Source organism: Cuculus canorus, chromosome 1 (assembly GCF_017976375.1).
Source record: "Cuculus canorus isolate bCucCan1 chromosome 1, bCucCan1.pri, whole genome shotgun sequence".
In the NCBI taxonomy this organism is placed as follows: Eukaryota; Metazoa; Chordata; class Aves; order Cuculiformes; family Cuculidae; genus Cuculus; species Cuculus canorus.
Genome location: NC_071401.1, coordinates 105353904 through 105381050, shown reverse-complemented (window position 1 = coordinate 105381050; position 27147 = coordinate 105353904). Strand labels below are relative to the sequence as shown.

Here is a 27147-nt window from a genome sequence, read left to right as displayed (position 1 = left end):
CTGACATATCTCAATTTCTGTTTTTACGCACAGGGAACCTGAATGTCATTAAACAGTTAAGCAATTCTTAGGGGATGGCCTTTTCTAACAGAATAGTTCATGTTTGGGACATTGTGTTGACAACATTTTCTAGAAAGAAAATATTTAATAACAACAAAAGACTCACAAACAAACAAAAGCCTGTTTAAGTAATAACTAAAATAATAGATCATATGGATAAAAGGAACAAAATTCCCATATTAAGCACTCAAAAGAGATGCTGCTTTGAACAGCTCAATTCAGTTGTGCTAAATGTGATTACATCTATTCTTACCCTTCCCATACTTTTCCTGCTTTTATATTTTACACTTGACAAGAATTTCAGAAGAAATAGAATCTGTGCTTCCCTCAGATCAGGAAATTAATTCAGAATGGAAACCACTACTTAGAAAGAGTCATTTCAAAGGCTGAGATGATAACACTACTTTTGCTCTCTGTTTGGACTAGAGGCCACTTATTCTCTGATAGAGAACTCTTGTTTGCTCGGGATACCTGAGAAACACGGACTTCAAAATATTCAGAAAACCAACTGTAAATAGTGCCTAAGGCACGAGCAGTATGAATAAGGCAATATTACAGTCAACTGAACAGGAAAAGGGAGCTCAGGCTGTTAGCTCTATTAATTCGTCGGCCTGCAGAAGCAGTAAATTCATAAGAAAATATTAAATCAGTTTCACTAGGTAATCTGCATTTTCTCATATGTCTCAGGAATATAACTCTCTCCATTGGCTGTGAGAACTCTGCACAAAGAGAAGACACAATGTCAGCCGGCAGAAAGACGTCATAAGCTAACTGACTAGCTATATGCAAACATCTTCTTTTGTTCCATGGATTTTTATGCTTCCAGAAGTGATTTACGAAAGCACTTCTGAAAGTTGAAACAGGCAAAACAAAACAACAGAACATACAATCACTTACCAATTATTATGGGTTGTGGCTCACTTTTTACTCCCACACCTGCACTGGTGCTTGCAGCAACTTCCACACGATACTGAATACCTGGATATAGGCCACCTATTACTACAGACCGAATGGCTGCATCTACTGTTTTGTTGATATGAAATCGAGTCTCATTACCTAGGCACCAGATCTGGGACAAAAGTTGACGTGTTAAAAAATATGAAATTCTTCATACTCATAAACAATTGTGCATAAATATGACAAATCAAGGTATCACATGACAATCACTTATTTTGGACTTAACAATGCTACTGTACAGGAGTAGCTGGAATTGGGCTGATTAGGCTCAGCAAGCTATCCCAGAATTAGCACAGGACCAAGCCAGCTGCAAAAGCTGCTTGCAAATACCTCTCTGGACTCTGGCACTCTTTTGTGCTTACACTTCGTAGATACACAGACGATAACCATCCAAGTGAGAAAGAGGCATTATAAGTTAATTGAAATCTTGTTTAGTAATATGATTACCACTAAAACTCTTCCCAAAAATCTCCACATTTTTTCATTCTTAATTTCCCACTGAATAGCAAAAGGATACCAAATAATAAAAAAAAGCACAGGCTGAAACACTTTTTAAAGTACTAAAAAGGAAACAATTTTAAAAACTGTTTTCAACTTCCTTTCGCTTCACAACAGGGATATGTGAAATTTCTAAAATAGAATAAGTACAAACTCACTTTTTACTGCTGTTTCTGTCATTACTCACATTGCTCAGGAATCCAGATATCAGTTCCTGACTCATTTAGTCTCTAATTAACCAGAAACAATGCTCTAATCTCAACTGATATTTTGTGATGAGAATGGCCTGTGATTTCAGTGTTATTTCTCTCTCTCTCTCTCTCTCTCTCTCACATTTTTCCATACGCTTTTCCCAAGAAATTTCAAAACTAAGATCTTTTAGGGCTTCTTCAGCTAATGTTATCTGCAAATATTGTTTCTGTATTATTAAAGCATTATTATTATTATTAAAGCATTTACTACCACTCAAGAAAATCAATGCATAAAAATACTATATGTGCACTACGTAATTGTAATAGCAGAAGAAAGCACTATTGGTGGAATCATTATTAGCCATCAACTGATGTGTCTAAGCAACAGTAATGCTCTCTTTACCCTTAATTTTGACTCTGCTCAGTGTTTTATCACACCTTATCTTTTTTTTCACTGAAACACCAAGGAAAATTTGGAGGGCAAAAGAAATCTTTGTTCTCCTAAGCTCAAATAGATCTTATTTGCAGGCCAGAATGCATTAGGGTGAGAAACTATTGCATTCATTCTTTCACTCCTTGTCCTTACTGGTCTTGGGTTACAGCAGGTGTGAGATGCCCCTAATTAAAGACATTTAATTCATAAATGAATTTACAGGTACTCTGATGGTTGAAACGGAATCAAAAGATCTACATTCAATTTGTTAGAAAGTGTGCTGTGAAACCTCCATAATCATTTTATACTCAAGGAAGTATGAGACTCTTTACACTTTATTCACTGTAGCCAGCACAGTAGTGGGGCAGCCACCTAACCTAACACAGAAGGGATGCAACAGGTAGTAGCTACAGCTGTTTTTATAAATAGAGATTTGAGCACTCACCTGGAACACAGCTTTAATTAACCATCAGCCCACTTTGTTTCACATTTACATACTTTGTGTTTAGGAATATGCTTTACTTATTTGCCTATAAACCCTTGATGGTTAATATTGACTTACACTGGAGTCAGTATCAAGATTAATGAAGCCAAAAGATAATTATTAATTGATACAAAAAATGAGATCAATACCGAGATTAATATATCTTGATATTGACTAAAAGCAAAACAAAAGTACTATCCTAAACATAAATATTGTAAGCATTTACTGCCTCCCTCTGACCAAGTGATAAGCTAGAAGAGGTTGAACCATTAGTTGATTTAAAAGTCAAGAACTTTCTCCTTTCTTTACTTGGCTCCCTCAAGATACAGAAGAGGAAAAAAAATTGCCATTTTTGTGTGAAATAACCTGCATCCACCACTTCTACCCTTTGTGGGACTGTCAAGAAAGCTGCCCTGCTCTTTTTCAACTAAAACCTTCACTCCTGCTAGGCAAGCGAGCTGCAGCAAAGCATTCCATGGTCACAAGACTGCGGCAATGCTGAACTTTGCTGAATTATTTTCTCCATAGTCCTTTATCCCAATAACACACTGCACTTCTTCCATTTTGTAAAATATACTTGTGCAGAAGTGAGCTTGGTGGGGAATTACAGACTACAACAAAATTTAAGATGATATAAGGAGTAGATACTTCAAGCAAGCACACCAACAAAGAAGGAGAGGACACAACCGTTGCAGGCAACTGCCATGAAACAAACTCTGGGTACAATAGTGGTGTTCAACTTGTTCCTCAGAGCAAACAATCTAGCACTTTAAGTTGTGAATCTTGATAGAGATAGCACTCAGATGAAGTCTTGTAGTGTCTCAGAGCCACAGTCTTTCACTCTGACCTTGAAGCATTAGGATTAGCATTTTTGCAGGGGAAAGCAGAGATATCTTTCCTGCCAGCTTTTCTGCTGGATTGAAGGCATTCTAAGACAAAGATTTCACTGCCTGTTTTGAGAGTGCAGAAGTCTTTTTAATGAAACAATACTTTCCTCTTGTTCTACAGCAGGAAAAAGCAAGAAATAGAAGCACAGTAAACTAGGTGGCAATTACAGCTCTCTTCTAGATCTAGCTCATGGCATTTTTGCTTTTAATATAGCAGTATTACTGCATTAAAAAAAAGTCCATAAGCAGTCAGTCCTCTTTTTCCATATAATTATATGGGTAGCTGTAAATGCTGTCAGAATAAACAGCACTGTTGTTCTGTAATTGAAGCAGGCTGTTTATTTAAACACACAACCCTCCTATTACACATCGTTTCTACCTTGTACTCCTGGATGACTCCATTTTGGTGATCTGGAGGGGGAGGATCCCAGGAGATGCTGATGCTTGTGCTGTTGTGGTTTCCAACTGTCAATACAGTAACAGACTGAGGAGGGGCACTTGGAGCTACACCAAGAAGAAGGAAGAAACAGAAGCAAGGCATTAATCCATTTGGTAGAGTACAAATTTTGCTGAAACATTGTAAGAGCAAGCAGGCAGTATACAAAGTTCACCCTCCCTGCAGGCCTGGGTATGCACATTTTGTTAGGCACTGACAGTTTTGAAAAATGCCTTTCTGAAGAGAAGCATAGCGCTGAATGACAATGTGGAATTTGTGCCAATGGAGAATCAATACAACTCACTCCTCATTTATTTTTATTTACTATTTTTTTTAGTTTGCATTGGAATTATTTTCATGCTTGCATTTGTTTACCATAATAAGCATGGACAGCTATAGATATATCAACTAAGCTGTAATGTGAGGCTACTTCGCCTGGCCTGAAAAGTGTTTCAGTTCCTCTTCCCCCACATAGTCTAACAATAATGTGAGCAGCAGATAATTAAGGATCTTGTTTTGTTTCCCATTTATTCTCCCAGAAGACATTAGCTTAACAGGTTTAAACATAAACCTTGCAGTTCCTAAGTGGCAAAGGGTTGAAGTGTTCAGAGCCTTACATCAAATGCAAGTGAATAGGAGAGGTGCTAAGTTAGGTCAGTTATATACCTATGTCCTCTTTCCCCTAGGCAAATCAGTTGCTCTTTGAAGTCCTGCTAACTTCAACCACTCAGCTGTTTGGCTGGTCACTGCATACCAAGGCCACGTATACAAGACAGTTGCTTGCCAGCCCTGCTAGCTGTCTAGAAGCATTAAAAAGAAATAATCACTAATAGCTATGATTTACGTTGGCAAAGACCCTCTTGTAGCCACAATAGCAGCAGGGTGCTTTTGTTGGCGCCGGGCATATTGTTTGGGAAGTGGTGTAGCAGCTCTGAGATGGAAATGTCTCCTCTGTGAGCATCTGCTGCATCTCCACGTGGGGGCTCTCCCACCATAACTATAGCTGCCACAGCAGAGGGCTGTGGCATATGCCCCTCCTCAGCCACTCAAAACTTCTTCCAGCTGCCCCCTCCATTACTTCTAGACAAGCATTAAAACTCCACCGCAGTGGCAAGCTAAGTCATCAAAGTCAACTGTATTATATAAAGATACAGGCCCCAGGGGAAAAAAAAAATAATGATAACAGCTGCACTGAACTGGCCCTTGGATCTATCTACTCCATTTATCCCAACTCATCACTCCATTCTTCAACAAAACTCACAGAGAGAGGCTAGCAAAGTGGGAACTAATAAAGCAAGCATATAAAATTGTCTACAGGACAATTTTCCAGTTCACGGAAGACTGTTGCTTAGACAATTTCTGTTGCAGGTGTCTGTGTTTAACAACTTCTTACAGAATTTTTCTTTCTTGTATTTTGTCATTGCCTGTCATATGATCTTAAAACATTTACTATGAAATATGGAAGCTTATTTTGAAGACTTATACCAGAACTTAAAATATTTATGACTCTACCCTGCCCAAAGCTAAATAGCCCTCTCTGCTTTTGGGCATCTTACGTTGAGTGTCACAGCTCCCTGACTCCAGTATTTCTGTGCAAAGAGGACTTCTTCACTGTTAAGCTCTACAGGAACAGGAGTCTTAATCTTATCTTTAACAGATATTTCTGACTGCATGAACATCTTTAGATCAGCTTCTTGGAAAAAAATGAAAAGCTGCTGGCATCTTTGTATTGAAGTCTGGCAGATTTAACACAACTCAATACAGCCACAGATATCAAGAGTACTCAAGATTCCTGAGTCAATCCAGACTTCCTTATTTTTCCCCATAGCCTCTTTGAGACTGGCTATGTTTCCACTTCACGTGCTCCTCAGCACTTGACTTCGCACAGGCTCAAGGAGCTGAGCTCAAATCTTTACCTTGAAAACCCTGAAGAGTTGGAGTTGCCTGTTGCAGGAATCACACAACTTAAAACTAGGTTATCAAAGGTGGGGACAAGAGACCATACAAAACTACATCAGAAAAAAGTATTTGACACCTATTACTGTCCTGTGAAGCTGCATGTTTTTGGCCACTACATTTTCAGATGCCGGTTCAGCTGCAAAACAATAACGCTTGGTAGAGTTCTTGTGACCTTGAATGACACAGAGAAACAGTGCACTGGAAGGGAGAGATGGAGTTGCATTGTGGACAATTTGACTCTTAGCCAGTGAAAGTGAAGCATGGAAAGGTGGCCTTAGACTATTCCTTACATCATGCGAAACATAAAATTGGTTAAGTTAGTAGTTGCATTGTGTATTTTATGGCAAGTAAAATAATTTGCCACACAGTATGAAAAATAGCATTTTAAAAGTCTTCAGTTATTCAATGACAACAAAATCATGAATCAATAGGTGTGTGTGATATTATTTAGATCAACATTTTCTAATACATGAAAATACTAACAATAAAAATGGCAAAGCTTAGCATTGTATGGCTGTTTTTTGGCTTTAAATACAATGGAATACCTTGCTGAAATATATTTACATTCATCCTCAAACACAATGGGCATATGGAAATATAATTTCTTATATGCACATATATACACAGAGAGATTGAGTGAGAAGAGCATAAATGCTAAAGTAATGTAAATGCTGTAGTCTAACATTTAAAGAAAAAAATACTACATTCATTTGGTTTTGCATTTAAACTGTATGAATATTCCAGTTAATATTCGACAACTGCATGCCTTTTCTTTGTTGTATTTTGAGGACATATGATAAGTGTGAAGCAAAATTAAAATTACAGCTGATGCATGCAGCTGAAAATATTATTTTAAGAACTGCACTAAGGCAAGAAGGTATTGACAGACAGCAGCTGATAAAAACTAGAGAGACTTCTTCCATTACTGACTGTCATATTTTTTTGGTGACAAACAATTTGCAGAACAAATACTACTCCACAAAGTAATTCCAAAAGAGATTTAAAATGGTGGATGTAATTGAAAAAAAATAAATCAATCTATCTTTAGAACAAGTGTGAAAGAAATAGTGAAAATTATAAAATAAAATATTTAGTTCCTTCTTGTATGTGTTCACAGATACATGTATATAGCAGTTCTGCTTCCTCTCTCTGATAATATCACTCTGTAAGCTGGCACCATGATATAAATTAAGCCACTAGTCTGACACTGCTGCAGTTATTAAACAGATCACATTGAAAAATAACATTTTTAAAACTGCTTTCTCATTTCCCTTGCTGCTGGCTTGTGGAGAACACCTTGCCTGCTTCTTGACAGGTCAATTATTCCAGTGCTCAGCTTCTTCTTACAGATAGGAAAGAACCCAAATCGCTGCTCATCTTTTCCAGACGCAGCCAAACAGGATTCCATTTGTTACCTTCACAAGGCCAAAGAGGCAGGAGATGGATGGATACTGAACTGTGACAAATGTCTGATCTAGAGGAAAAGTCTAAGTGCAGCAAAATTGATTTTTGGAGGCAGGCCTCAGAAGTAACATTGCACGTAAAGTTCAATCCAGCAGAAAGCTGCCACTACCTTATGATCATACTTTGCCTTTACCAAGGCTATTTTTTTTGATGTTACAAAAAACTTCCAATGTGCTTATCACTCTTCCAAATTATTTTCTGAAAAGCTCACATTTTTTAAAAGTCAAGTCTAAAAAACCTCATTTTCAAAATGCAATCACATGCAACACAGCAAGTGTGGTACCTTTTTCATTATAATTACAAATATAACGTGAGGAATTAAAAGAAAATACCTGTAGAACTGCATCTACTGAATGTCTTAATTTTCTCATGGAAGGCCTTAACTTTATCACCCAAGCAAGAGAAAAAAATATTTACAGGATCTGACATTTGTCTGGTGATAATACCATATGTCAGAGGGTGAAGTTTTTTGAGAGACATACTTGTAAACAGACTCCTTGAAGGTTATATTAATTTACAAAGTGGATCCTAGTGTGTGAGTTATACCAATCTGTAGGCAAGAAAAGATTTTTTAAATCTTCACCATGTGGAAAGTTATTCCACATGAACGAAGTGGCCTTTGAGGTAGGAAATTAGCTCACAGGTTTTGCCAGGAGCTGTGGTGTATAAACAAAAATGTCATTCCTCAAGTATTTTGTAGAGATAGACAGGAGGTACAAAATCTTCTCTTTTTTCAGTAGTTCTTAATTTACCTTTAGCAAGAGACAGTCAGATGAACTAAATAAATAAATAACAAAAATCAATTGAAATTGGACAAGAAGAAAATCTGCTAGTGAGGAGACAAAATCCTACTTTTGACTACAGGAAAGCAATTACACCTACAGAAAGCCTTTTCAATTTTCTTTTTTTTTTTTTTTTAAAAAAAAAGCTTTGTTCAGACTGTTGCAAAGATATTCTTTACTGACTGGTTTAGGCTTTATAGTCTGAACAAAGCAATAGAAACTATAAAGTCTCAAATTCTAAATCATATTTGAACGATGCCTTCCTACATGCTCCTCTACATTTTGCAGGACACTGAGTTTTCTTATCTATGAAGATAAGAAAAGATCATCTTAGATATCTGTAGGATTACCTACTTGTTGGGCAATAATCATTACAAATCAAAGAGAAAAGTGGGTAATAACTGAGTCCATACTGGAATTATAAAGAGCTCGACAATTGGCACTAAATTAAACCTCAGGAGACTGCTGTAAGTTATTAATCTTCAATAAGAAGGAAAGAGTCCTCTCAAAACCCACCAAAACCATATCAGCATTTTGAAATTTTCCCTTGCTTTGAAAAAAATCAGTGAAACAGAGATTCGAACCTTCATTGTTATGATCATCCTTCTACATTTATAGGAGAGATTCTCCAGGCAAAAGCTGAATTTAGATAGCTAGAAAGATAGGTTTATTGTACATTGCTAATACAAAAAATATTATACTTAAATCTCACCTCACTCCTTTTACTTTTCAATTAAAAAATAGTCCTGGAGTGCATGTTTTAGCAAAACTATATACCACCCCATATGCCATAGAGGGAAATGCTTGTGCACTTCCATAATGTAAACTGTTTACTATATCTGCATCTGGCATGTTTCACAGAGGCTTGAATAGTACTTAAGGAAATCCTGCAAAGGACTAAATAGGGCAGTTTCAGGAACAGTGAGCTAACAGAAACATGTCATGCCCTTGAGACTGAAGTTCCTTCAGACTAGATAAATATCTGCCCTTCATCTGTCCCCATTTCCCAAACAAACTGTTCATCTACATTACTACCCATCCAGAAAGATGTGCTTAATATTAAACACTCATCTGTAAAAAGGTTTCATTTACTAGTTTTATTTTCAAAGTGCACAAAAAGTCTTTCATTGCAGCAATACTGGTTATAAAAGAACTGCTGCAGTGCACTCTTTTTTGGAAGACCTAATCCACCTGTACATTAGAGGGATGTGTAAGCTAGAATATTGGACTGGGCCAGTGCTTTCTCATGGAATACTTGTAGAACAAACCTGAATATCACATTGAATTCTAATGCCAACCTTTTATACAACAGAAATAATGTGGAAGAAATGGAGCTAAACATACACATACACACTTTTGCCAAAATGGTCATTCTTGGTGATAGATATGGAAACCTGCTGCTTTTCTAACCATTTTACTAACCTTCCTCTGTGGTACGAGCAGACTTTGATTCACTGTCCATTCCTTGGAATTCATTGAAATAAGGCCGAACTTTAATTTCATATGTGACCCCCTTTTTCAAGCTGACAAGGACAGCACTGCGCTCAGTTGGGACTTTGACCTCCAAATTCTGCCATACAGCTGGAGAAGGTAGGCCAGACGTTTGGCGATACATTACTCGGTAGCCCTGAATAAACTGGGATTGTCGGTCAACCTAGAAATGGCATTAAATAATATGTCAATAAAAATATTAAAGTGATGAAACTGTATAAAAAGAAAACAAAACATTTGCTTAGAATACTTCTGTCCTCATGAAAAAGAGAAAATTAACAGTTAAGATGCTGAATTTAAAAATCAAACTGCCTTCTTGTAAGTAACTGATTAACTGTCTATAAAGAATATTTTTCTCATGTTACTTGTTATAGAGCATTTCTTTCTATTTTGCTTTCTCCAGCTCTACATATCATGACAAATACCACCTTAAATCATAAAACAAAGCCCCACCCCTGCAACAAATCATGAAAAGAGAACTTTGGCATAAAGCTTACCACATGTAAACTTATTAAGCACATCTTGGCTACTGATGTGCTGAAATATGAGAAGAAAAGAAAAACAAATTCTTTTCAAAAGAGGACAAGTCTTTGAAGATACCCTACATGCTTTCTGTTAGTCCATTAGTTGGCTTGCAGCTCATCTTTTCATGAGATGCTAAGGAAAGTGAAATAAACATAAGACAGATGCAGAGAAAACAGCTTCCAAGGACATGTGCTGTTTCTTGCTTTCACAGTCTGAGCAGTCTTTTTGCATCCTGGGGTTGTGATGCTCTCAGGCCATCAGATGGAGACAGAATGTTTGGTTTGGCTTACATTTTATATGTTGCTAGGCAAGCACAATTCAAGATTGGGCCACATGTAGAAGTTTAAAAATTCTAAGCTATTATAGCTATAAATAGGATTCTTATTTGAAGGAAAAAATTAAACTGTTTTTTTTTTATCTTGGAGAGTTTGCATGCATTTTTTGTCTGGAGAAAAAAAGGCACAAGACAATGATTTGATCTATTATGATATTTGCATGAATTTTGCCTGCAAAACCAGTCAAAACACATTGATGGATAAAACCAAACCCAGCTGCTTCTGTAGCCGTAAATAAAGAGCCAAAGAAAGTGCAGCACAAATAAGATTATACAATAAAGTGTTTGGCAAATGTCTGGGCTATAACGAAGATTCAACAAGTAGGATTTCTTTTCTGTTATTGACAATTTGCTAGCTCAAAGCTATTTCAGAATCAGAGACATATTTGACTTCTTTTAAGAATAAATAAATTTAAGGCTGAAAACACAAGCCAGGGTCTATTACATTTCTTCCATAATCTTGTTATAGTTTATTGAGGCATCTGAGGGGACAAAGATTCTTAGATATTATAAAGCAGGGCAAGCAAGAAGAAAGCTTGATTTATGAGAGCAAAGAAGAAATGTCTTTCATCAAAACTGTCACTGTTAAAAACCTTGCAACATATGTTACAACAACATTAAGCTTGCATTTTATAAACTTCTCTATGTTCACTTTAAGTGAATTTATGCACTGAAAGAGGGATATAACTCACAATAATAGCTTGTTAATACCGAAAGAATCAAGCTGTGTTTTTAAGAAGAACATTAAGCAGCTGTTTCCAGATGAAGGGAGTCTGTAAATCAGAGTAAATTGTTTTTATCCATGTTTGACTTTCATTAACTAAATGTTTTACGGACATTGAGACTTTATGAACTTCATGTTTACTACAAAATTCAGTGAAAATAACACTTTTATCCACTTTGTAATACAGATTCTCAATCTAAATTAGAATATAAGGCTATGATGTTTAATAATCAAACTCTGAGTTTGATTCCTGCCTCACTTCTGAGTTAGAAGCTACGTTGAAAGATGGTGTAACTTTGTTAGAACCTTCCATTTTCTCTTGCTGTAATTTTAAGCTCTACTTCCTAGTGGAGAACATCTGAAAACTCAGAATGGATTTGGCTGAACAGTAATGGTGTATTGCCACAAAATGGTCTTGAAGGTGTTTTGTATGGCATGGTACAAATACAAATGCACCCACCAACTTACCAAGAAGAACTGGACCCTATAGTATACCTATAGTGTACTAGTTTTGAGTCCATTACACTTTTGTATCTACTTTTGTATAGGTAATATACAAATTATTCATATACCCCTTTTCCTCCTAGGTTTGTAAACTTCTAACCTAAAAGACTAAAGAATACAAGAAATATGAAAACAGAATGCAGTAGTTAAATAAGGTTTTTATGTATATGAGTGCTACAAACTAGTTTGATTTGGGAATCACACAAGTTTCACACAGTTTTCAATTAGATTTTTGATTACAACAAGGCTAAATAATTTGACCAAATTTCAGATTACTGACAGCGATTTCATTGTTCAGGGAAAGGTACTTATGACAGAAAATACTATGCATTTTTAATGTTTTCTATGAACATTCAGTTGCATTCAGTATCAAGGAGAAGCGATCTCTCAAGCCCACTTAAAGTTAGGCCTTTCGTATGGTCAAAATGTTGAGAAACTACTCAGAGAGAACTTCATGTATTGAGAAAGGTGGAATTTTTATTTTGTTTGGAGTTTTCTGATTAGTAAAAAAATTACTCTTGGATAATAACATGGATTAACCAGAGATATTTGTGAGGTATAGGACAGACACATTTCATAAATATATAAACACACATATCTGTGTGTGCACATGTATATGCGTTTATGCACATGCACATATACATACATGTGTATATGTCTATATATGCTTACACACAGTCTTATACATAATACAAAGCCTGTGACTTCATTGTTTCCTCCATTTGTTATGTGATAATAATGTGTCAAGTCAATAACAGGCTACTGAAAATATGCTTAGCATTAAAGAGCTGCATTACAGCATCAAACAACTCTATAGGTTTGGTACATTTCACACATGGGCAGAGTCGCAGAAACATGCACCCTATGCACCCTGATCTGATGAAAGAAAGTAATCATTTCTAGGTATTTCCCTTTCCCTTTCTCTTTTTTTTTTTTTTTTTTTTTTGTAGATGGTTGCCACTTCCTCGTACAAAATACTTAGCAGGATTACAGACATTGCAGAAACTCTCTGTGCTGAATACCGAAATCAGAGGATATTTCTAGTCTTCCTGCGACACTCAACTACCCTTGAATTTCTGCATGCAGCAGTGCATCCCCTCAAAAGAGCTACAACAGTTGCTGATCTAAAGATACACTTTCTCCCTCAAAAGGTAAATGGCAGAAAATGCAGATGCTCCTTGAAAAGATAGAAGAGAGCAGCTGCTAGGTAAGTTCTGCTCAGCAACGACCTAAATTTTTAAGGCAACCCCTAAGCATAATTGGTCCTGTGTGCTCCTTCTCATCCTCATTTTCAATGAATATGTAGTGTGGGAGGTATCTACAAAACCGACATCTCTCTGTTTCCTCAAAATAGGAAAATCCTGTGTGTTCAAATACTGTAGCTGAACAGGAGGCAGGTTCAATGGCTATTAGATCATTATGTTAGACTATTAGGTTGTTAACGAGATGGTGAGAAACTTGCCAGCTTATGCTGCAAATATAAGCTCCTTTCAGGCAAACTTGCTAGTCTGCACTCTAAAAACATTTTGCAATATGCTTTGTAGTATGTCAATTTCCATGGCAAAAATATCCTAAGAAATAGTCTGCTCCCACAGTGATTCTCTGTTTGTGCAGAACACCTTGCACACTGTGCTGAACTCCTTAGTACAGACAGTAATCTCAGGAAATTCAAACGGCGCTATCATTTATCTATCCTACAGGAAAAGGACAAAAGGTGACAACATACTGGAAGATTGTCTACAGGACTTGACTCTTTAAGCATTCAGTAAAGTACATTCATTTAAAATCAATGTCAAATTAAAAGACAGAGGTAAATAAATTGTTCTTCTGCCTGGTAGCTTCCTAGAAGGCAGTCAGGATTTCAAAGAAACAATTCTTTTCCCATACTGAAGAACTGATTTTTATTCCTGCTTGTGCCACAGGGCTCTTTATAATGCTAGGAAACTTTTCACAGTTGGCCACTCTCAGTTTAATGCCCAGTGAGGCTAGAAGTGCTGAACTATAGTTGAGGTCAGCTGAAAAAGTGCTTGGAGTATATCATATGCTGCAATGCAAAATGTTGGGATAAAAGTAAAAATAAATGAGGCCTAAGGTTTAAAATCAGCCATTTGATAGCAGGGGGCATATATGATTCCATAAATCTCATCAGTCATAAATATCTCTGCACCTTATCTCTCTATGTGTAAAGTTAGGATAATGACACATTTTTATCATTGTGATGTTAAATTCAGTATTATTTGTGAAACACCCAAATGTTACAGTTGAGAGCATGACAGATAAGCAAGCATGTGAGACAAACTAATAATTTTTTATTCAATGCAAGGTTTCAATGGTATGAATTTAATAAGACCTGGCACTACATAGTGAATAAAGAAGATAAAAAGAAATGTTTAATAGCTCCATGAAGAAGAGATCCTGTATGCGACCTGATAATTACAGCTACATTTTAATATTTTTGTACAAGAGGAATACATCTAAGTGACAGTGAAAAGCTAACTTCTGTCATTCCTCTTCTTTTTTTAAACACTGACTTTGTGAATCTGACCTTCTTTTAAAATAGACAAAATATGTATGTGTATATTCTAAAATTGCGACACAGTAGCAGAGAAATATTTCTGAAATTTTAAACTCCAATTTGAAAAAAAAGATGATGTCAAACCAAAACAAGATCTGAAAGAAAGGAGAAAATGGTGTTAATTTGCTTGGAGCCAGGATGTCAGAAACTCAGTGATCAAGGATGTTCCTCGGCATTGACTCCTTGAACTGCAGACAGTCAGCACAGAGTCTTATGACTCTCATGGCACTTCTGTCCTTTTGTATGATAGCTACTCTATTTAACCATTTTATATGAATAGTGTGGACTTGATTCTCTGGATAAAGTGGCTTTTTTTTTCCTAGAGACTATGGTTAATTAATTAGGGTTTTTTTCTGGTTGCTATAAAGCTTCTAATTAGCTGTTTCAGAGATCTTTTTTTGTGTCTTTCTTCCCTTGGGCAATTCTAAAACGTCTCTATAGAGGCCTGTGTGCTTGTCAGGTGGCACAGGATCACTGCTTTAAGGGATCTTCACAAAAAGCTGATATTCATAGCATCCCTAACTATTTACCTTTACCTTACCATGTTTCCTTCACTTATTACTTGTTCATTAGGTGCACCAAGAGACTTTTTTAGATAGAGTTACATAGACACACACATAGACTATACATACACACAAATGCGTACATATATATTTCATTGTAATCCAGTGACATTGGTTACATTGCATAGAACTGAACTGTGTTTATATTGGGGTTTTGCTTTGTATTATATGCTAAAGCAAGGACAAGCCTATGGAACTATATTTCTGATAGCTCTAAGAGCAAAGCAAATCTTTTCTGGTGTGCAGCACCCTAGGAACAATCTCCTTCTGTGGTTACAAATCCTTTCCTTCAAGCCTCAGGAAGGGAAACATAGTATTTTGAAAGCCAAACACTATATTCTACCCTGTAGTTTAACCCCTCAAATAGAAGTGTTGTTAAGTCCTGCCAAAAAAGATTCTGGTCTTCTGTAATGAAAGGAAATCTACTGATTGCGGGTAAATCTTATGCTAGGAAACTAGATGTTACTCAGTGGGTAAGGCATCTGCACCACGTGCTTCTAACTTCACTGTAAGTGGCCTGTAGAAAAGTTATTTTTGCATTTTGGGGTCACCAAATAATAGGGTGTTGTCAGAGGTCCCTATGCCTTGACGTGGAAAGTGTTTTTTCACACAGCAGTTCCATGTTGATATCTAACTTTGATTATTTTTTGGCATGCACAGTAATGAGTCCACAGATCAATTATCCTTTAGATTGTGGTGCTAAGCATATTAATGTTAATAATAATTTTTTTAGTCAAACAGCTAGCTCACTTTGAGCTGAATGCTGAAGACTTTGAACCTGCCTGACTTTAAAGGGAAAATAAGAAGGACATTTCGTCACCACATATAAGTGCCTGTATAATGTTAGTTTATCAGAGCACTCACATTGGCACCAAGACTGGAGCTTTTCAGGATAGTAAAAAACTGCAGGGATAAACACGCAAAATTAAAGTCATGTTAAGGTAATAATAGATTAAGTCTTACCGTCCAGGTGACTTGAACCGTCGTGGGTGTCAGCACAACAGGATTATGCAGTCGTACAATAACATCTCCCAGTTCTTTCTGGACTTGCCTGTGATCCACGCCTTGTGCCGGTGGGCTGATATCTGCCAGGTCAAGCAAACACATGAAAGCAAAATTTTAATAAGAATAGGTATGTGTGGCATCAAGAAGAATTACTGACAAGCTTAACGACCTGATTTAAACACGCTTTATGGTACTAAGGTTTAAATACAAACTCCAAAGCACATCAGGTAATGGAAACCAACCATTCACCTTTAGCTGTTTAGGAAATAATGAAATATAAAGATGTTTAAATTAGTTTTCAGATGTGATGACATTTTCTCCGAGCTGGTAAGTGATGAGCAAGATGCAGTATTCACTAGTTCCAAGATAATAATGATGTTATCCAGATGTCTGGAACAAAATTGGTCAGTATAATTGAAGAAAATGAACAGTTTTGGGTTTTTTTTTCCCCTTAGGGCATACATGATATTAAGTCATTACATGTTTCCAAACTTTTACTAAGCTTCCCTTCTTCACAATACCACGTATACAAGAACCAAACACTACAAATAGCATTCCTTCTGCAAAACATATTTTCTGTCTATAGATAATGAAATCTAGTGTAAATATAAAAAACCTCTAATAATTTATGAAGCCAAGATGATTCTGATCTAATAAAAGGTTAAAAAACCCACTCTACCACAAAATTTTCTCTTCAAGATTAAGTCAAAGATTCCTTCAAAGTGTGAGGGGAAATTATTTCTTATAGTCAAAATCTGGAGGAATTTGATTGCTTAATATACTTCTATGGAAAATTGTGACTCTAGCACTACTTGTGGCTAGTCCTTAGGGACATTTGGGCTATGCCATTGTGTTATATAGAATGAAGTTGTACTATCTTTACTAAATAGGAACTGCAAAGACAAAATATATGTCAGCAAATGGAAAAAGAGATGTGTAATGTATCTTTTTAGACCTAGTTCCTGGAAAACATAATTTTCTGTTACATTGCACCAAAAGGAGAATATTGGGCTGGCTGTCACCTAGTTAATATGTCACCATAGTATGTCCCTTCTCTCCGGCTTAAACAGAATGAAGGTACTTTCTAGGAGCCAGAAAAGTGTGCATCCCTTCAATGGATCTTTCAAGGATCTTACAACACTGTCCTTGGTCAACAGTTACAGATGTCCTCACAGATGTCAGTTCTTTATGTGGATTATATAATACCTGTTAGAAACACACATACTCATTATTTCTGCTGGAATTTGCTTGTAATTTTTCCAGAGGAGAGGATTAGGAACAGAAGCACAGATTATATTCAAAAAGGCCCGGTACATTATGGTCATGCCTATCTAAGCATCTGTGGATTCTACTTGGTTTACCAAAGGGATTCACTAGCTAAAGACATGTGCCCTCTTTTTGGGTAAACATCACGTCCTTGTGAAGAGAATACACATATAAAAGGTTTTTGCCCCCTCTGATGGTCTTAGATATGAGAGTATGCAGCATGTCATTTCTTTTTATCTTCTAAATATTATTAAGAATAAATAATAGTGCTTTTAAAAACTAATCACTTAAATATAACAACTAAGTGTGAATCCCATGCCTCCAAGTTTTGAAAGAAATTAGGTTTCAATCATCAATATTTCAGCTTCATAATTCTGGATTGTTATGCGTTCCGAGCTACCAATAAAGAATATTGCCACAGGCTTCTATTGATATTCAAATGAAAATGGCTTCATGGATCTTCAAAAGGAATTTAATCCAAATAAGAATGTCTGTGAAGGCACTTGTCTAGCAAATTATGCCAATCAAAGTGACTAAGAATCAGAGAGATATAATAAAATAAATCTGTAAGACAACAACTCAGACTGGTTTACAGGATGACAATTTATGCTATTACCCACAAAAAGCTACGTTCCTTGGTACAAAATGCCTACAGTTACCCATAGCTACATTTCAGGTTAAGTTATCCTGTGGTATATAAACAACAAAATATCCAAATTCCCTAGGGAGAAAAGACCCTTCAACATAGTATGCTTGTATGAACATCATTTTGTATTTCATCATTTTAATGGGACATATGTCCAAAAATAAGGCAATAACATGGGCCAATAACAGTAAGAAATGAATATCAAGGTGTACATGTGGAATTCTGTTTTCTGGTATGTACACCTGGAAACATATGCATATAGGATGCTCACAATTAATGTCTTTTATTGTCATTTTCACATTACTAGGAGACTCCTGATGGAAAAGCAGTTGATCTAGCTATAAGGATATAATCAAATACTGGATTAATAAAATGATGACTCAAGCAAAATTGGCTTAAGAAGCTATATTCTGATGTCAGTTAAGAGGTCGCTAAAATTAAATTGGTTGTATATTTTCTCTAACCTCTCTTTTAGCAGCTTCCAGTGAACTTACTATTAGTTGCTAGTAATTTAAATTCCAGGGATAGAATTATATATATATAGTTTCTTTATAGAGATTTTTAACATATGGCTTGATCTGTTAATAATCCAAACAAGAAATCAGCTCCTTTCTTAGAGTAATTACTGATTTCTCTGTCCTTATTTGATGTAAGTCACATATAATAAACCCTCTGAAAGTGCCTGCTTGTCTCCTTGTAGTCCACTGGTGAAAATATGCATAAAATCCTATTATTTGTATTTGCTGTACATAAAACCAGGAAATGAAATGCTCAGCTATTAAAGCTACCACAGACACCTGTTGCAAATTAATATTATATAGCACTGTTATAGCTGCTTTTTTCTTCCTGCGTGGCCACTGTGAATAGGCTTTCTACTGTGTGTCAGCTTCTTCTGTGAGTCTGAATTGAATTCTGGCGTAATTAGAAATCACATCAAAACATTATGTTAATTTTCAATTGATTTTATGATTTAATTCTATTAAACTGCAGGCTTGTGAAGAAGCTATAAATCCTGTACATGTCTCAGAGTGCTTGACTGCTAAACAGCTTCTGGAAATGGAAGCTGCAACAAACACTGCAGCTAATTAAAAGACATGTTTTTACTGAAATCAAATTGCTTGTCAGTATGTCAGATAAAAAGTCTATACTTGACACTTAAATGCCAAACAAAGTTGTTTTTTTTAACTAGGTGATAAGTTATGCAGACTAAAAGGCTGGTGCAACGAGAAGTATGAGTCACCCTATAAGAAAGGGAGAGTAAGAAAGAGAAGGAAAACTTGTGATACTCCATGAATAGTCAAGCCATGAAATCTCCGGCCAACTCAATTCTTCAGCTTTTCAGAAAGCAGCTTTTTTTCTCTTTTACAACAATGATTTTTATTTTAAGGGATAATTTTAAAGAACAGATTTATTCAGAAATTGACAAGGATGAGAAAGGCTGGATGTGATGGTTATGGGATAAAGAAATACCACCCTACTCTTGTTTCTCTCTTTCCACCTAGGACCAGCAAAGGATCCAAACGATTTACACATGCTGGAGGCTGACACAGGACACACTCTTCATGCACACTTTTATAACTTTTACAAACAAACAGAAGATCTAATTCTCAATTAACTGTGAGAGGAACTATGACTTGGCACCCAAAAAAATATGATTTAAAAAAAAATTATTCATTCCTGTATTCAAGCAATATGTTGTCAAGGCCAAAAAAATCCATACTGTGAAGAGAAATGTGTTTGTCACATTTATACATGGTTAGAGCTTGATGTAACATGAACAGAACTCAATAGGCAATTGGATAGCAATGGAGGATCACAATTATCAAGTATATCATCACCCTTTAAAAGAGGGATTTCACTTCGGCCTTCCCTCTTGGTTAAACAGTGGAGTAAGATAAAGAATTCAGAAATGTAGGTAAATAAATACAAGACCCATACTTTTCTTAGAATGACTTCAAAATATTCTTAGCATGCAAATGCCTTAATTTATATGAATTCTCTGCCTAAAGGTTGGACTGGAATAATCAATACACCACAGCTATTTTGTGCAATTCTTTTGAGAAACTAATGTTAAACACAGTGCCTGTCTGTCATAAGCACTTGTTATTATAGTATATCCTTATTATAAACACGGAGAAGTAAGGACACAGAAAGAAAAGATACTGAGGAGAGCATGGTATTAAAAGCACTTTTCAGAAAAGCCTGAGTAACTCACATTACTTTCAATAGAATCCAGACATCAAGGAGCACACAAAGTCTAAGTGAAATGTAAAACAAAAGGTCTACAATGTATTTATTATACATTGGATTAAAGAGCTAATCTATCTCTCCTAAACTCCAGGTTGATACAGCAAACATTGGACCATATTTTGTCTTCGTTGATTAAGCTGGATTCATGACTCCTTCAGAGGGCTAAAGCCAAATGGCCAGACTGACCTATTGGTCAATTTTCTTTCCCTTCTTTCTACTTTAGCACAAGTACATAAGCCTTAATAGTTACTATTACCTTGTGTTCGGACAGGATCGGACATTGGGCTGGGATCACTAAGACCTTGGGAATTGATAGCTCTCACCATAAACAGGTAGATTGTATTGGGGCGCAGTCCTCTCACAGTGTAGAGAGTGGTCTTCACATGGTTAGCTACCGTTTGCCAACTATTGCTCACAGATTGACTGCAAAGAGAAGAGGATTGAAGATTATAGACTAACACAAGACAAAAGTAAAGAAGTGAAAGGAACTGCTTTTGTAACCCTTTATTGAGTCTAATTGAAGAAAAAGTAGTAAAAGAAGGTTAAGAATAAAAATGCTTCTTTTAACTCATCAAAATAGGATAAAAAAACCCCACAGCTGTCAAAAGTATTTCTCCTTTCACCAGAAGCAAAAGCTTTTGCTGTCTCTCTAAAATAAATATCTGCAAAAGGAAATCGTGCAAAGCTGCAAAGTAAATTTGAATGATAAATAGGCCACTCTTCAACATAAACCTTAGAAAAGAAAATCCTGTTAAAAGAATAATTTTCTATACTGCTAAATAAATTATATTGATAAATTGTCATTGAAAGAAAAGTATTCTCCTTGAACTAAATTCATACTCAAAGTTAAAGAAACACCTTCTGAAAACATGCTTGTAAGTGAAGGAAAGCATACGTATATTTTTTCTGTCACTACATTTTCCAGGGGACTTTATTATAATTACATTATAATACACTGTACAAAGAGATTTCAAGTGTGATTGTTAAAAGAGCTTTAATGAAAATGCTTGGCTTTTGTCAAAGTTATTCATAAGAAGCTATTAAATATTATCTGGTTGAAATATCACAAAGGTTTAAAGTGAAATTTTTTTTTTTTTTTTATTGTGTTTTGCTGTTTAGCATTGACAAAAAAAGAAATCTTTAAATATATTAAAAGGAAACAGAAAATTGAAAGCTACAGATTTCATGTTGTTTCAATTGTTTCATTCATGTAATGCATAACAGATAAATTCCAAACCAAAATCAACTATCTGCACATATAGTAATATTCTTTGCACATTATAGAAAGGCAAAGCATTATCACTATAACTTCTTAAATTTGCATGCACATGGTTTTGCTAAATTTTTGTATGAATTTTGATTAAAAAGTGGACTAAATTATGTATAATTTGTTGAACATCTTGATTAAGGAAACCACTTAAGAATGTGCACATTTTAAGCTGAAGCATATATTACTTATAAATGTGAGAGATATGGCTTTAAACGCATGTGTTGAATCAAAGCCCAGAAGTTCTTTTGTGCCACGTATCTTCAGCCTCAGGCTGCAGGATGAAATCCTAAATTATCAACACTAACCTTTTCAGTTAGAAGTTTTAATCTATCTGAAACAGTAAACCCCAGATATTTGAAGTGCTTTACTCTCTATTAGGTGCAGTTTTAACAAGAACAGGAAAAAAAGTATGCAGAGAGGCTTTGGGATTATCCATTTATTTTCAGATTATTTGCACTATGATAGTCAAGATAACGCTGGTTCAAATGAATTGACCTGCAGCATTCCCACAGGAGACTCACTGGTCATCAATTCTACAGGAAAAGTAACAGATAATGACTGCATTGTCCTGTTATAGTCCTGTTGACCTGAAGAAGTAGTTAGATGCTCCTTTAATTAATCACTTAGAAAAAAGTGATAAATTTTTAAAAAGATCAATTTGAAAAATAAGAATCAATGCCTTCCACAGAAGTTGAGTCTTTTAATGAACTTGTAATGGTACATGTATAGTGCAAAAGAACACCAAAATAACAGGAAAAGAGCAAGTACAAGTGTTTAAGCAAAATTAGAAAGGGAGGAGATTAAAAGTGGAATAATTCACTTACCTAAAAGCCTCAATGATATATGCGCTAGCTGGTAGGCTTCCAGGGGTCCCTGGTTGCCAGGACAGGGTGACACTGTTCTTAGTAACATCAGTGACTTGAGGTTTGGATGGTGGCCCGGGGAGGTCATTTATATCATAATTTTTACTGACTGTTGCTCCACCAGATTCTGGGAGAGGAAAATACAAAGCAATTACTTTTTGAAAAACACACCAAACATCTGCAAAATCAGCGTAACCCATGTGCTTAATCTGTAAAGAACTAAGCAAACAATTGCACTATCATGTATATACTTGAGGATGAAAAGCTATCATTCTTTAGGTACATGCTGACAGAAAAACACTGCAAAATTCAAAAGTGTTAAATATAAATAAAAATAAAAAAGATAATAGCAATGAAATGCAAAGTATGTGAAGGAGCCCAGCCTCCCCAGCTAAAACTTCTCCATCTTAGTCCCAGAATTTGCGGAGCAGATTATTTCACTCAGACTGCTCTAATATAGTCTACACTTTAATTTTGTGCTAACTAAAACCAGACCCTGGACTTTGCTTACCTGTCACCTCCAGCACAGCACTCCAAGATGTCTCCCCACTAGAGCTTGTAGCAACACAAGTGTAAGTCCCAGTATCGGACAGCTAGACATAAAAACCAGTTAAGGACAATTTTAACAAACTTTTAGAATCAGATGACTGAGTTAAATCTAATTTTCTTTTTCTAAATGTTTCTTGGCAAAAAGGACTTACTCCATATTTTACACCAGGCTAAAGGGCACCGTATATTTCCAAACAATCATTTAATGGTAGCTTACTTTTACAGAACTATAATAAGATCACTTGCTTCTAATACTTTTCTAGTTTAATTCTGATATCATTAATGGTACAAGTACAGCATGTAATCACTATAGACTGGATGTTTTAGTGTCAATCTTTGTATTGGTTACAACAAACACACATGAAACCAAGTAATAATATAACAACTAATTTCTTACACGATAAAATCTCACAGTTTATTATCTTATGATGACACAGAGGTACAGTTTCCAGTGCCAGGGATGCCGTTAATACCATCTTGCACTCTTATGACATATCAAGTCAGTTCTATACAGTCCACCAAACACACAAAAATTGTTCCTGAGACTTAACTGGTTCTCTCTTTACAGGCAGTCTTCCAAGCAATTTTCAAATGGCAAAATTACATCAGATCCTACACCACACTTACTTTTCTTCCATTTCACATGGGATTTTATTTCAGGCTTGCAAGGCATTTTGATAGCAAAAAAAAAAAAAAAAAAGCAATTGTATAAAACTATTGTGACTTCCTTGTCAGTTCATATATTTCAAATTTATTTGGGGAAACTGTTTCAATTATAGTGTCGATATTAATCTCAATGCTGTATAAATTGTTCTACTGGAAAATTTGCCATATGTTTTGCTATTCTCTACTTACATTTAAAGTAAAGATTTCTGAGACAGGAACTAGAGAAGACTATAGATGGATGGAAAATGGTGACTTTACAAAGCGCAAAATCTACAGAGGAGACCTCCTACCATTATATATAAAGGATGGTACTCCAGTGATAAGACCAGAGGAGGGAGAGTGCTGACTTCAGTGATAAAGGAGAAGAATTATATCCACCATTAGATGACCTGATGGAAATAGGGCTGCATCCAAGAAGCTTTATGGAACTTTAAGTATTGTAATGGTCTTCTGCTAAACTCAGAGTGACACTAAGGCAGGTGTGCTTACACCTCACTCGTTAAGAAGAATGTCAAGGCAAATAAGTAAGATGCTTTTTATATTACTTGTTGAAATATAATTTAATTGATTCTTTTTACCATGTTTGAATTTCATTTGTACTTTCTACAGATACAATGGGACGGCAGTGTACCATCCTTAGAGGCAGGAACTTCAATTGTCTGAATGATCATAACTTGCATTTTAGGAGATGTTTTCTCCGTGAAATACGAGCAATAATTAACCCCCCCTGACAATGGCTCAGAGACTCAAAATATAGAGGTACTGCTAATGAAAGGAGAAAGACTCTTGAAAGGAGACAGGTTTTCCAGAGGAGAGCACCATATAGCAGTCTGAAGTAGTGTGGTATTTTGCTTCTTCTGAGCTTTTATTAAATATATGATTCTTCATTATGTTATAATCATAATGGAGGATATTTCTCGAGGCTATGGTTCTCAACTTCATTTCTGTAGTACTATGGCAGACGGTGTACAGCTTACTCAATGAAGCAAGGGGCATACACAACTGGCAGAAGGCAAACTCAGCATACAAAACAAGCTGGAGATATGCCGCCTCTTGCAAGTTATGGTGAATTATGTAACTTACAGACTGTGTATAGGCTAGATACAGACACAGTGTATTGATAATTCAGTTATTTATACTTTTTGTGCTGCAGCAAAAAACAACAGCAAATATTGCTATTCAGTAAAATAACAGTTTTCTTCTTTAAGTTACTGCAGGTGTTTAAATCTGATGTGGTACACTTCTATGGAGCAGAAGAGAGCTTGTCGGTGTTGACGTGTCTGAAAGTGGAGTGAGTGAGTGAAGTATGTGAGTTTTTAGTTGTCTTCCTCAGAGAAACTACGAAGACCGTCTCATCAGAAAAAAACTCCAGGTTCATGTTTATGACTGTGGTGCATGGTTTACCATGACTGCTGCAGACTCCTGAATAATTTGATTTACACACAGAAAGAGAGTTATATAGCAGAAGAGGATGGTCTCAAAGGTTTAAATAGTAGTGGCTCATCTTTACCCATATCTTGATATCTTTTATGACTGCAATAGTGATGATTATTTGTCAGGGGAAGAGAAGGCTGAGGACATGTGGGTGATAAATATTGATTTGTTTCGAACTTGGGTATGTGAGTGCACTTGGACTTATTTTTTGCATTTTTTTTTTTCTTAAGAAGTGTTGCTAGTGCTTGCTCAGATAGACCTGGGAGAAAACTTAAACATTCAGTTAAATATTCTACATTGAAATCCATATTCAATTCATAAAAATTACAAGGTGTAGGAGAAATCTGTTTTTTATGGTTGTGTGTGGGTTTTTTTCTTAAGTATGAGTCAAACAGTGCACAGTACTGCAATCAAGGGGCTTATAAATAATGTCTTTATGAGCCTTTAAGGAAAATTAGTTACTAGTGATTGAGCCACTTAAGGATCAATGAAAACTTTGTGTCTTTCAAAATCACACTCACGACTAATACTGTTTCCTTCTTCCCTTGCGAGCAATTTTTTTTCCTTTTGTTTACAGACCTTGTGCCTCTAACAGCAAGATTAACGTGCTTGCACGATTCAGAACCAATTTCATTGTTTGCATAGCTGCATACAGACAGGTATCCCAGGAGCTTCTGCATCATGGACACTCTACAGAAGCCCATCATCAATGGCTGAAAGTTTATTTGAAACCACCAAGCCTCCACCTTTAATTGCTGCTTTCTAACACTACTGGAGTGTCTTGAGTATTCAAGCACACTCTTTAATCCAGCTCTACAGGAAAAATGCATTAACCTTCATGGCCTAAACCTGCCTTCAGCCCAGGGAGGAAGGATAAAGTGTTTACTCAAGGAAAGCTAGCACAAATTTTTTAATAAATTCCATTTTGTTCCAAGGAAGTTAACAATTCATTTCTGATCACTGATGAGACAGTATCAGAAAACAAAACTGCTCTTTATGTCTTGTCCTTGGTACCTATGTTTATTGACATTTTTCAGATGGGAAAGCTAAGTGCAGAAAGTAGTGCTGCTGAAATTAAATGGTTTCTGAAATTGTCTTTATGTACTTGGCAAATAGTTAAGATTTACCTTAGTATTTTCCCATATACATGCCACATAAACACAAATATGCATTTTTAATCTTTGAACAGGGAAAATTAAGAGCCTAAGCAAAGATTAGCGATACAATGTTTTTCAACAAAATTTGACATTTTGCTGTTTGGAATATTGTAACATTTCTTTGAACATGAGATATTACATTATCTCATGTTAAAGGATAAATATTAATACAAGCATTTAATTTTGAATAGTTATTACCCTGCATGTGACTGGATGTATGTTACAGTGTTTGTTGTTTTCTCCCATCCACAGCCTGATGGAACAACTCCAGCAAGAATAACATTGGAATACATCAACCAACTCAAGACTGCCAAGACTTATTGATGGAGAAAGTGCACAGCTAAACTCTGATGAACTCCAGAATCACTTGCTAACTTGGAAAATTATGATCAGGTGTTGAAAACAAGCTGCTCTAAGTTTTAACAGAGACAACAGGACAATGGTTTCATGGTAAGACTGACTGAAAAGGTAAGGAGGGCCTATCCTTTTACATGTCTATCCATCCCCAACTCATGTTTTTTATTGCAACGCAGATAAGATTTAAAATATCAATTCTGTATTTAGGGAATTCCAATAGAAATATATGATGCTTGTTTTTTTCACCATCCCCCGCACCCTTTCACTATGCAACATCAAAGAATGAAATAGGATGTGGACTTGGTGATAATTTCATAATAAAACACACAATTAAGTTAATTTAGAAGACACCAGACAACATGACAACACGGCTGCCTGAGGCACACAGCAACAGCTCACGACTAGCCACGTCCTTTTGTATCATTTGTTTTGCTATTGCTACTCACCCGCAGATTTTTAATCTGAAGCGTTCCCTGATCCTGTATAGATGTTCGAGGGTCTCTGCCCAGGAAGGTGAATCCTTCTTTTAACCAGCTGATGACAGGAAGTGGGTCGCCAGTTGCCTTGCACTTCAGCAAAGCTGTCCCATCCACTGCTAGTGTCTGATTGACGGGCCCCTGAAGGATGATGGGTGGAGGCCTATCTGTCAGGACTGAACAGTGACACATGCATTGGCATCCACACCTCTAATGATCCTCTGCTGCAGTTAGTCCTTTCCTTGACATAGTACCGATTTTCACAGACTTGTTCAAGTTAGCCTCTAAAATTCTAAAAACATTTTAGATCCACAGATACTTGTTAACAACTAACTAGTATG

At 36.0% G+C, this 27147-nt stretch overlaps 1 protein-coding gene across 21 annotated transcripts in view; it reads right to left on the bottom strand.

Annotated features, from left to right (window-relative positions):
• Nucleotides 1-27147, bottom strand: part of ROBO2 (roundabout guidance receptor 2) — a 928484-nt gene that overhangs the window by 76983 nt on the left and 824354 nt on the right. For all 21 annotated transcript variants that reach the window (XM_054070040.1, XM_054069965.1, XM_054069947.1 and 18 more), the window contains 8 exons: nt 26777-26982; nt 22679-22760; nt 22129-22294; nt 20291-20457; nt 15831-15952; nt 9574-9805; nt 3890-4014; nt 958-1129 (listed from right to left, as the gene is read on the bottom strand). In XM_054070040.1, the coding sequence (XP_053926015.1) occupies nt 958-1129; nt 3890-4014; nt 9574-9805; nt 15831-15952; nt 20291-20457; nt 22129-22294; nt 22679-22760; nt 26777-26982 (1272 nt within the window). The remainder of the gene's footprint in view (nt 1-957; nt 1130-3889; nt 4015-9573; nt 9806-15830; nt 15953-20290; nt 20458-22128; nt 22295-22678; nt 22761-26776; nt 26983-27147) is intronic.